Genomic DNA, 15,718 nt, shown 5'->3' on the forward strand with positions numbered 1-15,718 from the left:
AAAGTGAAAAGTGAAAGTGAAGTCTCTCAGTCGTGTCCAATTCTTCACGACCCCATGGACTGCAGCCTATCAGACTCCTCCGTCCATGGGATTTTCCAGGTAAGAGTACCGGAGTGGGCTGCCATTGCCTTCTCCATTTAATTCAGCATTTCACTATATGTAATGTGCTGGATGTTGTGCCAAGCCATCTTATTTCAGTTGTCCATTTCATGGTGAAAGCACTGTCCGCTGGGCTGCTGTCCGAAGCCAAGGGTTTGCAAACGCCAGACTCCACCCCCTCCCCAACTTGTGCCTGCGTGCAGTCTGCCAGCTGAGAACGGTTTTCACATTTGTAAATGGTTGGAAAAAATCAAACGAAGAGTACTTAGGGACATAAAACAGTTATATTGAATTTGACATTTCGACATCCATAATTTTACTGATAACCCACCATCCGTCTACACACAGTCTGTGCTGCTTGGGGCTCAGCGACGTTGTGATGGCAGACAGCAGGGTCCTCAAACCTGGACACACTCTCCACCTGGGCCTTGCAGGACCCTGCCCACCTGCCCTGGAGCGTGAGCCCCAGCACGGCACAAGGAGGCCTGTGAGCTCCATGGTCACCCCCAGGCCGCCTCCCGCCCCCACCTGGCTCCCGGGCCACACCTGGCTCTGCGCCAGCTCCTGCTGCTCGTGGGAGGCCTCCAGCTCACCCACAGCCGAGCGCGGGCTCCTGCGTTCTGACCACATCTTCCCCGGTGGTGCACAGGCTTCCGTAGCCTTCAAGCCTCAGACGACCGCCCTGCGCTCACCCAGGCAAGGACACGCAGAGCTGCATGCAGATTCTCTGCTTCACAACAGGCACACTGATCACTGACCGTCCAGCGGTGAATGCACAAATACACATACAAACACACACACACATACAGACACCCCACTGAGCAATCATCCCACCAAGAAGCAACCCCTGATCACTGGCCAGAACTTCAACAGAAAAGCTCCTGGGAGTTCCCCAAGTCACTGACATAACTTCTGTTCACAACCCCATCTCCCCAAAAGCTGTGAGGGCCTCCCCCACTCAGCAGGTACAGGGGTGCAGGTGGGGTCTCTGTGAGCCCTTGTCCCAACACAGTCCCGGCAGAAACACACACTCCGTGGTCTGCACCCCAGGGGATGACAAGTCATTGGGCACGTCTGTCTCCAGGACTGCCTTCCCCTGCAGGTCCTACACCTGGAGCAGACACGCAGGCCCTACTGGGACCTACTGAGTCTGAGTCTGCACTGTGACCATTCCCCGGGGTAGATCTGAGAGCAGCCTGCAGCGTATCCTCTGATACACGTCTGCAGAGCCTCCTCCAGGGTGGGGCTTCTCCTTACCCGTCTCTCTAGATCCTATGATTTTGGAGATTAAAAAACCTTCCTCTTGGTGCTCATTAAGAGGGGTAAAATCAACACTGAAAACAGCAAAACTGCAGCTGCTATTGAAGGCCGAATGCTGGAGAAGCAGCTGCTTTGAGGACTTTCTGGTAGGTAACTAACGAGTCCTCAATACACTAATAATAGGGATGGCTCCACAAGGAAAACCAGGGTGATAAACGCCGGGTTTCTCCAAGGAAGACTCTCTGGTAGGTAACTAACGAGTCCTCAGCACACTAATAACAGGGATGGCTGCACCAGGAAAATAAGTGCCGGGTTTCTCCGAGGAATTCACTGTGAGAGAACGAGGTGATGCACGCCAGAGCCCATAAACACCAACGTAAACAGTTATTAATACAGACGACGATCATCAGCGCTGCTGCTTGTAACACGAACAACCACCTCTGGCCGCGCAGCTGACAAGCCACGATCGAGCAAGGCACCAGGGCTTGTGGCAGGGCCTTCTGACAGAGGACTGAGAGCTCGGAGCCCACAACCCCAGGAAACCCCTACTTCCTGCTGCTATCCCGTGAGCAGTTCATTCCTGATGAAACTTAAAAAAAAAAGATTTATTTGTTGGGCTGCTCTGGGGCTTCGCAGTGGCACATGGGATCTTCAGTTTTCCACGTGGCACGCAGAACATTCAGTTGCCACATGCAGGATCCTGTTCCCTGACCAGGGCTAGACCTGGGCCCCCTGCACTGAGGGCAGAGTCTCAGCCACCAGACCACCAGGGACGTGCCCTGATGACACTTTCCGAGGAGACCAGGGCTGCTGCCTTCCTTCCAGCGAGAACTCCCACCTGCGCTCTCTTCTGGATTCCGGTCACCTCTCTGTTGTAGGACGAGCAGGCTTTTGGTCCCGGAATGACCTGGGCGGCTGGCCTGGGCCCTGACTGACGGCTATGGAGGGGCTCCTGGCAGAGGACACGCGTCAGGACCCCTGGCAGGCCTCCCCGGGGTGGGGCGGGCTGGGGCAGGGGCCTGCCTGAGCCTCACCCCGCTGCAGCTCGAGGGCCTGAGACAGGGCGCAGGCTACCCGTTCCTGGACGTGGTCACACGTGCCGGCTGAGCGGAGGCGTCAGGGAAACAGACAGGTGTGCGGTGGCTGGCCAACCAGCTCCTCCTGTGAGATGAGCCCCAAAGCACTCCCCACTCTCAGAGAGGGAGACGGCCGATCCCACCACCTCCTTGAACGAGGCGGTTGGGATCGGTCTGAAACGTCCTGACAGAAGTTGAGTGGGTCCCCGTGGGTGGGGCGGACACTGCGCCAGCCTGGGGCTGAGCGGGGCTGGCAGGCTGCCTGCAGGCACGGCTGCCTCCTTGCCCTCTGTCCTCCGTACGCACGCCCAGACCTGGACGGGCCAGCGCCCCACGCCCAGCAGAGACGACACAGTCAGTGCCAGGGCCTGCGGCCAGCGGCACCTGCAGCCAGCAGGTCCAGGGAGGCTCACCCAGCGACGGGCTGACAAGCGGACGGGCTGGCACGTGAGCTGGGAGCCTGCGGGAACAGTCCTCCCACCCCCAGAGCAGGAGTCCCGGCTGGCCCAGGCGGGAGGGAGTCCTGCTCCGCACATAACGCACACCGGTACCCGCTCGGTGAGGCGCCACTGAGTCTGTGTCCAGGGCTTCGCTCTAAAGATGCTCACCGTGAAAACACACCGCCGGTCCACATGGCCGTGCCTGAGGCCGTCACCCAGACGGACACGAGGAAGACACCTCACACTCTGGACTGAAATACATGCTTCTCCTCATCACTCTGAAGACGGACGTGGCCACACGCTCCTGAGGCCCAGCTTCATCAGCCACCCCGTCTCCAGAACCGCCCACCTGGGGCCTTGGGGTCTCACCAGGCTTCAGCTCTGTGCACGCCTCCCTCAGTCGGGGGTGCTGGGGGCCTGGGGAGGGATCCACCTGGTCCCCGTTCCTGGCCAGCGCCTCTGACACCCTACCCTGGAAGAGTGGCTCCTGCATCAACGGGTGAGCCCTGAGAGCTGCAGCTCTGTCCCGAGTCTGGCCCAGCTTCACGGACGTGCTCCTTGGCCGTGTGTGCCAGGCCTTGGCTCCTGCTTTGCTGGGAGAGGCATTAACTGTTTCCAGAGGGCTGGGCCTTCCGTCCATCGGGCAGCATCCACAGGCCTGTGCCCACTGCTTCTGGCACCCCTGCCCATCCCCGTGGGAAGGACCTGGTGGGCGGGGTCGGCTGAACACCCAGGCCCCGCAGGCCAGGCGGCAGCCCTGTCTAAAGCCCGCAGGAGTTAGTATGTGAACGAGCATCTACTAGAGGAGACCCCAAGACCCGTCCGTGCAGTTACACTCCTCATTCGGATTCAAGCACACAAGGACAGCAGGAAGTGATCAGACGCCACGGGACACCATGCTCTCACTTTGGGGAACGTTCCCACTGGCAGCATCAACAGAGGAAGTACCAAGAAGGGAAAGCTCTGTGAGCAAGCCTCCAGGTGCCCCCATGACAAGACTCTGATCTCAGGCTCGAGGAGTCAGAATAAAAGGGTTGCAGCGAACAAGTGCAGCCTAAATAGACTGCTTTCAAGGTCCACCCCGTGGGACTCACCTCCTGAGACCGACGAGAGCTGGGTCAGCTCTTAGAGGACACAGACTCGACACACAGATCAGCCAATTTGCCCCTCAGACTACAGAGCTCAGGCTGATCCAACAGAAAGAGAATCTGCTATTTACTTACTGTAAATGTCGATCAAGACTTAAAATGAGCGCCTCATAGAGTCAGAGATTCTAGTACAGAAATATCGCCACAGATGTTCACTGCAGCCTGGTTTGCAGCCGTGGATGTCTTTCAGGAGGGGGTGGTTTAAATAACTGGACAGAGAGCCGCCTACAGCTGTCTCTGTACACACGGGACACCCCTGAGCATCGCCGCGATGGGGGCTGCCTCTGGGCGGGGAGATGGGAGCCCAGGGACCTCATTTTCCCCTTTACTTTATTTGAAGACTTCATCCTTCTTCCTAGATGACCTAGTCACAAAATAACCTGTGTAAGAACAACAACACAAGCTGTTCCTGAAAGGAACAGCCCACCAACCATCGCGGGAGGCGGGGGCGGGAGCAGGGGGCATTAACCAAGGGTCTCCCACAGACCCCTGTCGAGAAGTGTCCACTCTCTTACCACGAGCCTCTAAGAATCCACCGCCCTGTCGTCCAGGAGAGGCACCACACGAGGGGGACTCTCAACATGGCCTTTGATAGCCAGACCAATTGATTTAAGCAAACATAAAAGTGAGTGGAGAGCAGGAAACAAGCCCCCACTGCTGGGGGCTGGACGGGGGCCTGGTGCCCTCAGGCCCCACGTGTCCCGAGAGGGTCTCTGAGCCCCGGCGTCTCCTGCTGCTTCACCGTAATAGCATTCCAGGTGACACGACAGGCCTGGGGTCGCATCATGGAAAGAAGCCTGTTTACTTCGCCAGCTCCTTCCAAGAGGAGAGGACTCCTCGGCCGAAGTCCTGATATTTGGGGGGCCGAGGCTCTGGAAGCCTCAGGGCTGGTCTCTGGGGCACCCCAGTCCCCCGATCACTGACCCTCAGCGTCCACGCACCTGCTGAGACCCCGGTCCTCCGATCACAGAACCTTAGCACCCACCCTCTCCTCTAGCACAGGGTCTCAGACACCTGCCCCCCCCTTCCCCACGTGTGTCAGGGGTGACACTCCCATGGGCTGAGAGCTTCGCTGCCAGAACATGAGAGCTAGAGCATTCCAGCGGCGATGACTCGGGCCCCACGGAGAGCAGCGTCCAGAACAGAGGAAGTCCATAAATCCCGTGACCTCACAGAGGCCCAGAAGGACACGGTCCAGCACTCACGCCCTCAGAAGAGACCAAAGAGAGCGGCCTGGTTCCAAGGCTATGACTCGTGTCCCCGGGGCGCCCGAGAGGTCCTTCTCCTCTCCCTCCCAGGGGAGGAGCGAGCTTCGGGAACCCAGACCCCAGCAGGGCGGGGAGCAGCAAAGATGACCTCCCTCGGGAAGCGATGCAGGCAGCCTGCCGCGGCTCTGGCCCCGCCGACTGTGCAGCTGACCTCTAGCTTAGAGAGACGCAGAGCTCTCGGGGGGCTAATCAGTGAGGCGCAGATTCTGAGGGAAAGTCCTGAATGGGAACCACGCCCTCATCATACCAGGCAGGCATTCTTGTGCTTGTGGAGACGGGGAGGTTTGGAGCCGAGGTTCACCCAGTACGCACACCCTGGACCCCAAGTAACATGCCAAGCGGAAATTGTCAGCCAAGGCAGAGGATTACACCTCTGTAAGCTTGAGAGGATGCCAGCTGGTGTCTGAGGCCAAACGCAACATGTGAGCGTTCTCGGGGAGATGCGAGCGCGGGGCACAGGGGCAGCAGTGAGCTTCCGGGGCTGGTGGACCCCACTCTGTCGGAGCTGCGGAGGCCGCTCCACGGAGGGCGCACGTGTCAGAGCCCAGCAGACGCACCTGCTGCCCGTGCAGCTGGCTACACGACGACTGTACCGCCATCAAGGGATTTTTTAAGACCAATGTTCAAGCTAAAAAACCAAAGGTTGAAATCTTCCTCAAAAGTCACCTCGGTCCTCTTATTTCTTGGATACGATGTCAGTAAACAGCAGTGGTTGACCATGAACCAATCCAGGTAAAAGTTTATGGGGAAAAAAAAGGCTGCAGCCAAGCAGCCCCTCCCCCCACCACCACACCCTCTCTGACCTGGAGCTCCCCGCTCTGCTGCCCGTCCCCGAATGACCTCTGCTTTGGGGGCTGCGCCCACGTTCCCAACAACAGCTGGGAGAGGCCCCACTCGGCTGATGACCTGGCCACAGGGGCGTCAGGCAGGGGAGGGACCTGGCTCTGGCCTCCAGACGCAGGCCTTGGTGTCCAGCCCAAGCGGGATGGAAGGACCTGAGCAGAAGGTGCCCATGAGACACAGCTCGGAAGATATCAGGAGACAAGTGCTCTGGAGGGCCTAAGAGGCAGCCCTGACCCAGCCTGAGCTTCTCCCGCCTCCGTCTCGCCTGCCGAGAAAGAAGGCGCAGCAGGAAAGCCATGTCCTTCCTAAACGCGCCACACCACTGCCAGGGCAGGAGCCGCGCCCTTCGTCCCCGGCTGCTCCACGGACCCGACCCTTCCTGCCGCCAGACGCGCACACGTTCCCTCGCCCGTGAGAGCCCGGCTTCTTTACCTCCTCTCCCTCCAGACCCCAACAAGCACCTGCCCTCTTCTCGCGCCTCCTCCTGGGGACTGTCAGGGGCACTGCCTGGCCCATCTCAAGCCCCTCACAGCCACCCCCGTCCCCGTGACCTGTCTGGGCCCCCGCGAGGGCCGCTGCCTCTCTGACCTCCAGCATCCAAGCGTGTGCCCCTCCCATGCAGCGGGCTTTTCTCCCTGGGGTGTGGTCTCCTGGATACCTGGGTGTATGCCGGAGGCTCCTGCCGCCTCTGCCTGGAGGGATTGCTCTGGAGTTTGCGTCAGCCCTGTGCCTCCAAGGGCCAGGACCAGTCCTCAAAGAGGAAGGGGAGAGATCACAGGCAGGATGGAAAAGTCTTGGGAGCAGCTGGGGAAATGAGACGCCCTGATGTTTTCTGAGCCCCAGAAAAGCATTTCCTTCTCCCAAACAATCCTGACACCTCGTTGTCTCCGAAACAAAGGTGTCACCTCAGACTTGGAAAGACGCAAAGGGAAAGAGTTCTTTCCCTCTCAAACATCGCTGTCTCCCAGAGGAAGTCCAGAGAAGTGACAAAGACACAGAGAGAAGCAACAGATGAGGGTGGCGCGCCTGCTGGAGGTCCACTGGCTCAGCCTTCAGCTTCAGCACCAGCGTCCCTGCCTGACTTCCCGCACACTGGACGTTTTGAATATGGAAAGTTCCAGGCATCGACCTGAGAGATAGGGTCACAGCTGTAAAATCCTATAAACAAAGTCGGTAGGAAAATTCTAGGCTCAGGCACGCGCACAAGTGGTGGGTAAAGCATTCTATCCCCAAACGCACCCCCAGATAACATGTTATAAGGGAATGGGGAGTGGGAGCGGGTGAGCTGGTGCTGGTAGGCGAGCGGAAGACGCATCCCGAGAACGGAGCAACCACACCCAGACTAAGGAGCTTGGAGGACCCGCGGGACAGAGACCTGGGGACCGCTCTGGGCCGGGCAAATGGACCTTACGGAGCTGGAGCTCTGACCTCAGCCAGGCTGACCAGCCTCGCAGCTCGTTTGGCAGGAAATGTGGGGACCTCGGAGAAAAGCAGGGGACCTGGGGCTCGGCAGGAGGACTCGGGGCGCGCACGCTGGGCACCTCGGAGAGGGGTCTCATGGCCAGTTCGGCGCGGACCCCTGCGCTGGAGGGTGGGGAGCCCGGCTGGGCGCAGACGCCGGGGCCGGGAGTGCAGCGCCTGGGCGCCGGGGGCGCAGAGGGGCCGGGCGCCAGCGCTCCTGTCGGACGGGGCCAGGGGGCCGCCCCGTGGGGACTGCCCTGGGGGGCTCCGGGCCGGCTCCGGGCTCGGGCGCAGGTGCGCGGGACGCGGCGTCAGCTCACCTGCGGAGTACCGGGAGGCACACGATCAGCAACACCGCGCCGAGAAGGAGGCTGGGCCTCCGCCGCACACTCCACTTGGGCATCGCGCGTCCGCTGCGCTTGAGCCACCCGCGCCGGAGTCCGAACCGGAGCCGGAGGCTCGGCGGGGGCGGGGCCGCGCGCCGGTCGCCGGGGCAACAAGCCGCCGCGCTCCCGGCCCGCAGGTGCTCACTGGCTGCAGCCTGAGGCCCGGCCCCCGAGGCCCCGCCCCACCGCGCGGCCTCGGGGGAGGGGCGGCGGCGTCCGCGGTTTCCGGTCCTCAGCCCCGGCTCCCGGCGTCCCATCCCCGCCCGGCGCCCCATCCCCTCCCGGCGGCCTGGCCCTGAGAGGTGCTCTGAGTGGCAGAGACACTTTGCGGCTGGAGATGTGCAAACAGGAGCTGACCGCCTGGGCGCGCGCTGCGCAACCCCTGCACACTTGAACACGCGGCTAAAGTCACCCCCGGCGCGCTGAACAGGCGAGCAGGTGCGAAAGGTGCTTCCAAAGCCAACGCAGTATTTTAAAGCAGTTCAAATGCTGAGGAGAAAAGTTTTTTAAATAGTGACTTGTCATGTGAAAGTGAAAGTCTCTCAGTCGTGTCCAAGTCTTTGTGACCCCGTAGACTATACAGTCCATGGAATTCTCCAAGCAAGAATACTGGAGTGAGTAGCCGCTCCCTTCTCCAGGGCACCTTCCCAACCCAGGGATCGAACCCAGGTCTCCTGCATTGCAGGCGGATTCTTCACCAGCTGAGCCACCAGGGAAGCCCAACTGGGGAAGGAGTACCTCACAGCTGCATATTGTCACCCTGCTTCTCTAACTCATACGCAGAGTACATCATGCGGAATGCTGGGCTGGAGGAAGCACAAGCCGGAATCAAGATTGCTGGGAGAAATATCAATAACCTCAGATATGCAGATGACACCACCCTTAAGGCAGAAAACATAGAAGAACTAAAGAGCCTCTTGAAAGTTCAGTTCAGTGCAGTCACTCAGTCGTGTCCGACTCTTTGCGACCCCATGAACCGCAGCACTCCAGGCCTCCCTGCCCATCACCAACTCCTGGAGTTTACTCAAACTCATGTCCATCGAGTCGGTGATGCCATCCAGCCATCTCATCCTCTGTCGTCCCCTTCTCCTCCCACCTTCAATCTTTCCCAGCATCAGGGTCTTTTCCAATGAGTCAGTTCTTCACATCAGGTGGCCAAAGTATTGGAGTTTCAGCTTCAGCATCAGTCCTTCCAATGAATATTCAGGACTGATTTCCTTTAGGATGGACTGGTTGGATCTCCTTGCATGTAGTTCAAGGGACTCTCAAGAGTCTTCTCCAACACCACAGTTCAAAGCATCAATTCTTCGGTGCTCAGCTTTCTTTATAGTCCAACTCTCACATCCATATGTGACTACTGGAAAAACATAGCCTTGACTAGATGGACCTTTGTTAGCAAAGTAATGTCTCTGCTTTTTAATATTCTGTCTAGGTTTCTTCCAAGGAGTAATCTTAATTTCTTTTAATTTCTTTAATTGTCTTTTATTTATTTAATTTCTTTAATTTAAATGTCTTTTAATTTCATGGCTGCAGTCACCATCTGCAGTGATTTTGGAGCCCCCCAAAATAAAGTCTCTCACTGTTTCCATTGTTTCCCCATCTATTTGCCATGAAGACATGGGACCGGATGCCATGATCTTTGTTTCCTGAATGTTGAATTTTAAGCCAACTTTTTCACTCTCCTCTTTCACTTTCCTCTGGATCATCGAAAAAGCAAGAGAATTCCAGAAAAACATTTATTTCTGCTTTATTGACTATGCCAAAGCCTTTGACTGTGTGGATCACAACAAACTGTAGAAAATTCTGAAAGAGATGGGAATACCAGACCACCTGACCTGCCTCTTGAGAAACCTGTATACAGATCAGGAAGCAACAGTTAGAACTGGACATGGAACAACAGACTGGTTCCAAATAGGAAAAGGAGTACGTCAAGGCCATATATTGTCACCCTGCTTATTTAACTTCTATGCAGAGTACATCACGAGAAACGCTGGGCTGGAAGAAAAGCACAAGCTGGAATCAAGATTGACGGGAGAAATATCAATACCCTCAGATATGCAGATGATACCACCCTTATGGCAGAAAGTGAAGAACTAAGGAGCCTCTTGATGAAAGTGAAAGAGGAGACTGAAAAAGTTGGCTTAAAGCTCAACATTCAGAAAACTAAGATCATGGCATCTGGTCCCATCACTTCATGGGAAATAGATGGGGAAACAGTGGAAACAGTGGCTGACTTTATTTTCCTGGGCTCCAAAATCACTGCGGATGGTGACTGCAGCCATGAAATTAAAAGACGCTTGCTCCTTAGAAGGAAAGTTATGACCAGCATATTAGACAGCATATTAAAAACAAAAGTCCGTCTAGTCAAGGCTATGTTTTTCCAGTAGTCACATATGGATGTGAGAGTTGGACTATAAAGAAAGCTGAGCGCTGAAGAACTGAGGCTTTGAACTGTGGTGTTGGAGAAGACTCTTGAGAGTCCCTTGAACTACATGCAAGGAGATCCAACCAGTCCATCCTAAAGGAAATCAGTCCTGAATATTCGTTGGAAGGACTGATGCTGAAGCTGAAACTCCAATACTTTGGCCACCTGATGTGAAGAACTGACTCATTGGAAAAGACCCTGATGCTGGGAAAGATTGAAGGTGGGAGGAGAAGGGGACGACAGAGGATGAGATGGCTGGATGGCATCACCGACTCGATGGACATGAGTTTGAGTGAACTCCGGGAGTTGGTGATGGACAGGGAGGCCTGGCGTGCTGCGGTTCATGGGGTCGCAAAGAGTCGGACACGACTGAGCGACTGAACTGATCATGTGAAGAGCTACAGCATTGTGGATTTTCTTTAGACAAGTGTGTCTGGCACACACTTGTATGGCATGGGGACGGGTGTGAGGGGCCAACCAAAATATCCTCCGCCTTTGGGTCCACAGGTCTTGTTCTGGTCCTCACTCCTACCACTTTCAATTTTTTAATTTTAAAAAAGTCCAGATAAACCTCACATTTTAGGAAAAGACAAATAAAAGTCTTATTTTGGCACAGAATTATGTCACAAAGGAAGTTGTATGATATTAGGGCAAATTTATGCTTTCTAGCAATCACAAACCCGACTCATCCCAAGAACAAAATTCAGAGTTTACTGAAAGAAAATATGAAACGTGTCTAGGGAGGCTGATGTTTTTCACAGCACCAGAGTCTAGAAAATGCACACGCGGGCACACACGGCGCTGCATGTTTTGAACCTGTATGCTGCACTTGCGCGCAGCTCTGCACATTGACAGCTGCTGGAACACAGTGAGGTGTTACTTCTGGAACAAGGACAAGCGCATTTACTTTGAAGAGTTTTTTTCCAGCATTAAGCAAATATTTGTCAGCTAGAGAAAGGTAAACCCAGGAGAGACAGAAAGGAAGAGACAAACAGGAAGTTGAAAGACCTGGGGCAGTGGGAGGGGTGGCTGGGCTGGCCCAGGGCTGGAGCCAGCCTCAAGTCTCCAGGGCGCAGTCTCTCCCCCTGAGCACACTCCCCAAAGCCAGTGTCTTCTATCCACTGTTTTTAAGACATAAAATTGCCTGATAGGTGTTAAGTCTTTGATAAAAGTGTGTTGGTATAATTGGAATGAGAGACGGCCCTCGAGACACACGGGGAAGGTGTCACAGGTGAGGCCGCCTTCCGCCTATGCAGGTACGTCCCAGACACCCCACCTGCCCTGGTTCCTGGTGATGCTGCTGAGCAGCAAATAGCACAGTCCTTGGGGTTCCCTGCTGGTCCAGCGGCGAGAAATCCATGCTCTGGATAAAAGGGGCCCGGGTCTGATCCTTGGTCGGGGAGCTAGATCCCACAAGCAGCAACTAAAATTTGGCCGAGCCAAATAAACAAATATATTGTTTAAGTGAGCTAGGAGTCACACAAATTATTGCAAAAGTAATAAATGAATAAATAGCACAGTCCACTAAACACCAGGGCATCCTTAAGCTATTTAAACAGTACCAGATTCTCCTTTTTTTTTTCCAGATGGGCTATAAAAACCATGAAATCCTTAGGCCAGCCCTGTGTCCTTTGTTTTTATTTATGGGGGAAAATGTGAATAACTCAGTGCTACAGAAGAAATCCTTACCCCTTAACCTGCTGAGAACTACAGACCTGTGGACACACCCTACTCCTGGGTTAAGAACACATTTCCTTCATCAGGATTTAGTGATACCAGGACTGTACTGCAGAGCTGCTGCTGCTCCAGACGTGTTTGCTGAGGAGCCAAGACTTCGGGTTTTTAAAAGAGTAGCAAGAGGTGCCTTCAAGATACTCCTTTGCAGAATGCTTGATTGCTCTTGACCCTAAGCAGAACATGAAATTCTCACATCACTGGGCAGGGAGGCTACAGTTCAGTGACCCGGCCAATGGGGCTGTAAACAGTAGAGTGTGGGCAGATCGTACCTAATACCCGCAATGGTAACCTGCACAGGCCAACTTCCTCCTGCCGGGTGTGCAGAAAACACAACAAAACACGTGTTCCTTAAAGAACAGGGTCCTGCTGACCTCCTCCTCTCCCAGGACTCTCCTGCTGTCCCCCGCAGAGACAGGCGTGGACGAGAAGCGAGGAGAGGACGAGGAGCCCAGTTTCCATGTCAAGCTGCCAGAGTCTGGAGCCAAGAAACCATGAGTGGTGGGAGCATGGGGGACTCCTGGGAGTAAGTGAGCGTCATCTTAGCCCCGGACGAAAAGAACGCGGAAAACTGCTGTCCGTGAGGGGCACGTATATACCTGTGGCCGATTCATGCTGCTGTTTGGCAGAAACAAGCACAATTCTGTAAAGCAATAAGCCTTCAATTAAAAAATAAATTAAAAAAAAAAGAAGAAAATCCTTGTCCTTGGAAAGCGAGAAAGGAAAATGGGTCCGAGTCAGGACGGTCAGTCAAGGCCTACCCAGAAAGGCACATCCGGGGCACTGGGGGCCTGTGTGTTTGCCAGGGCGACACCGGCTCCAGTGCTGGCCTGGGCGGTTCCCAAAGGCCACTTTGCAGCTCAGCCTCTGGGCGACTGAAAAGCAAGATCTGACTCAATAGCGTCCGTTCATCCAGACGGGATCGACAGCGTTTGGGTTCGCTGTGTGTGGAGCACTGTTTTGGGTGCTGGGGAGGCTTCAGTGGCCCCTCTCTCGGAGATGTCTGCCCCGGCTGAGGAAGTAGAACAGCAAAAATGCACAAACAAATCAGTCCTGTGTGTTCAAGGCGACACCGACCCTGGGCTCTTTAATCCGCGGGAATGGACCAGAGGCCAGAGGAGGGGTCGGGGAGCCCACCGGGGCCCCTGCTGCAGCTCGGGGAGCCAGAGCAGTGACAGGGGGCTCCTCCCTGGGGGGCTGGTCCAGGGTGGGCTGGGTGTGGGGAGCAGGTGCTCCCCTCCTTGGTGGTGCTGTGTGCAGGGACCCCGCTTTTGCGCCCAGCACCTCAGAAGCGGCAGCTGGATCGTGGCCTTTCTGTATCTCGTGGATGATTCGCTCCACCCGCTCGCAGTCACGTTTCGTCCCGTACCACAGCTCCTTTGTATCTGTTGCTCCAGATGCTGGTCCAGGTACAAACACCACAAAAGGCCCGTGTCCCAGCCTGTCTCCAAGGCAGTGAATTCCACAGCATAAAGGAAGTGGACGAGAAAAGGGGGTGTTGGGGGTGCTGTGTACAGAGACCTCACCCAGAGGGCGTCGCCGAGCAAAGCCCTGAGTGGTCACCTGCGTACTGGGCTGAGGTACGGCTGGCCAAGCAGAGAGGGCCCCAGGGGGCAATGCCCGGGGGCCCAGGCCTGCGGGGAGGTCGGGAGGGGGGCAGGCCTGCAGGGAGGAGGCCGGGGGAACCAGGGCCCCGTCAGGCAGGCCTTTCAGAGCAGAGCTCTGACTCAGGGACTCAGGGAGCCAGGGCAGGCTCTGGGCGTGCCCTCCACCATGTTTCCAGGGGTCATCTTGATGCCAGGAGTGGGGCGCAGTACAGGAAAGGGGACCGACTGGAGGCTACTGCAGACGTCCGTGCGCTAAGACAAGTGCAGCCTGGCATGGGGAGGACTCTTTGATTCCTAGATCGTTTGTGGGGCGAGAAAAATAAGGAGGTTCGAGAATTACTCCGTCACGCTGGGCCTAAGAAAGAGGAGGAACCAGGGTTGCCATCCCTGGGATGGAGGAGACTGGGAGGGTCAGCCTGTCCAGAGGCCCAGGAGCCCAGCTCAGGCCGGCTGGTTTGACCCGCAGAGGGTTTGGTTCACCAAGGACTCTGGCCACTGTGATGCAGTGGGGTGTGGAGGGGCCGGGGCAGCAGAACGGGCTAGGGAGGAAAAGGGGCCTCGGGGGGAAGCAGACAAGCCTCCTTCAAGGATATCTGCTGGCAAGAGGAATAGAGAAATGGGAAAGCGGCTGTGGCTCATGACCCTGAGTCAACGACACTGCCTAGTTCTCATCTCCATCTCGGGTGGGAGAAGGAAATCACAGCACTGGACATGGATATGCGATCGTGATCAAAGAGATGGAAGGCAGCGAAGCAGAATGGACGTGGTGCATCTCTGCAGCCACGTCCTGGGGGCCGTCGTGGGTGGGCTGGGCCAGGGAAGCGGGCTCCGGGGTGAGCAGACAGGGCCACGCACGGCAGCAGGCCTGCCTGGTGACAGAGTGATTGCAGATACGAGCCGTGTGAGCTGTCAGCGTGAGCACCAGCCGCGCCCTCCGAGTCTGTCCTGAATATCTGAACATTCGCTTTCAAATGCAGGCGTGTGTGTGTGGGAGACGCCACAAAGTGAACCATTAAAACTGCATTAAGTTGAAGTAAAATAAAGCAATGGTTAAAGATTACTGTGAAAACTATCAATATCATCTACAAAAACAACTATTAGGAACTTTCACACACTTTTATCCGCCTGGACTATGGCTCAGAGGGTAAAGCATCTGCTTGCAAGGAGGGAGACCCGGGTTCGTTCCCTGGGTCAGGAAGATCCCCTGCAGAAGGAAATGGCAACCCACTCCAGTACTCTTGCCTGGAAAACTCCACGGATGGAGGAACCTCGTAGGTTACAGTCCATGGGGTCGCAAAGAGTAGGACACGACTGAGCAACTTTTCTTCCCCTTTTCATATACTTAAGCACATTAGGAAATAAGTTGACAGCTAACAGGAATGTTAAGAGTACAGTAGCTTTGTAAGTGTCGGAAGACTATGACATCCTTTTGAACCAAGAAGAGATATATGAAATAGATGTATCTAAAAGATAATTTTTAAATATAAATTACATAGACATTAGATATTCATAAAATGTAAAATTTTAAGATATTGGTAAGAATTAAGGTATATTTTTAAAGATTGTTTTAATCACAGTTTTTAATCATGGTTGAATTGTTTTGTGTTTACCTTTCCTAACATTACACAACAAGCTTTTCATAAACTGGATTTAAGTATTTAATTTCATTTTAGCCTTGTGTCTTGGGAGACAAGCTCTTCGTTGGAATTCTTGCCATTCTTAATAAAATTGGGAGGAACTTTGATGCAGGGGACAAGCTCCCGGATGATGTGCAGGTGCCTCTATCAGGAATCGCGTTTGATCCAGAAAAAATAAACACACGGAGACCAAGTGGTGAACAAGGAGCAGGCACATCCCCTCCCCCTGGACCAGCTTCAGAAGGACACAGTTCTCACGGTCCTTTAAGACCATTTCTTACAGCTTTGAGCTTGGTCCTTGTTGTTCAGTCGCTCAGTCATGTCCAACTCTCTG

General features: G+C 55.3%; 1 protein-coding gene across 1 annotated transcript in view; it reads right to left on the reverse strand.

The window, feature by feature from the left end:
• The window catches only part of GLB1L2 (galactosidase beta 1 like 2), a 41,151-nt gene extending 33,111 nt beyond the window's left edge, over positions 1-8,040 (reverse strand). Inside the window, exon 1 of the mRNA XM_070383252.1 lies at positions 7,916-8,040. Coding sequence (XP_070239353.1) covers positions 7,916-7,998 — 83 coding nt within the window. The 5' untranslated portion in view covers positions 7,999-8,040. The remainder of the gene's footprint in view (positions 1-7,915) is intronic.
• Positions 8,041-15,718: the final 7,678 nt, after the last annotated feature.

The sequence above is a fragment of the Bos mutus genome, chromosome 15, assembly GCF_027580195.1.
Source record: "Bos mutus isolate GX-2022 chromosome 15, NWIPB_WYAK_1.1, whole genome shotgun sequence".
In the NCBI taxonomy this organism is placed as follows: Eukaryota; Metazoa; Chordata; class Mammalia; order Artiodactyla; family Bovidae; genus Bos; species Bos mutus.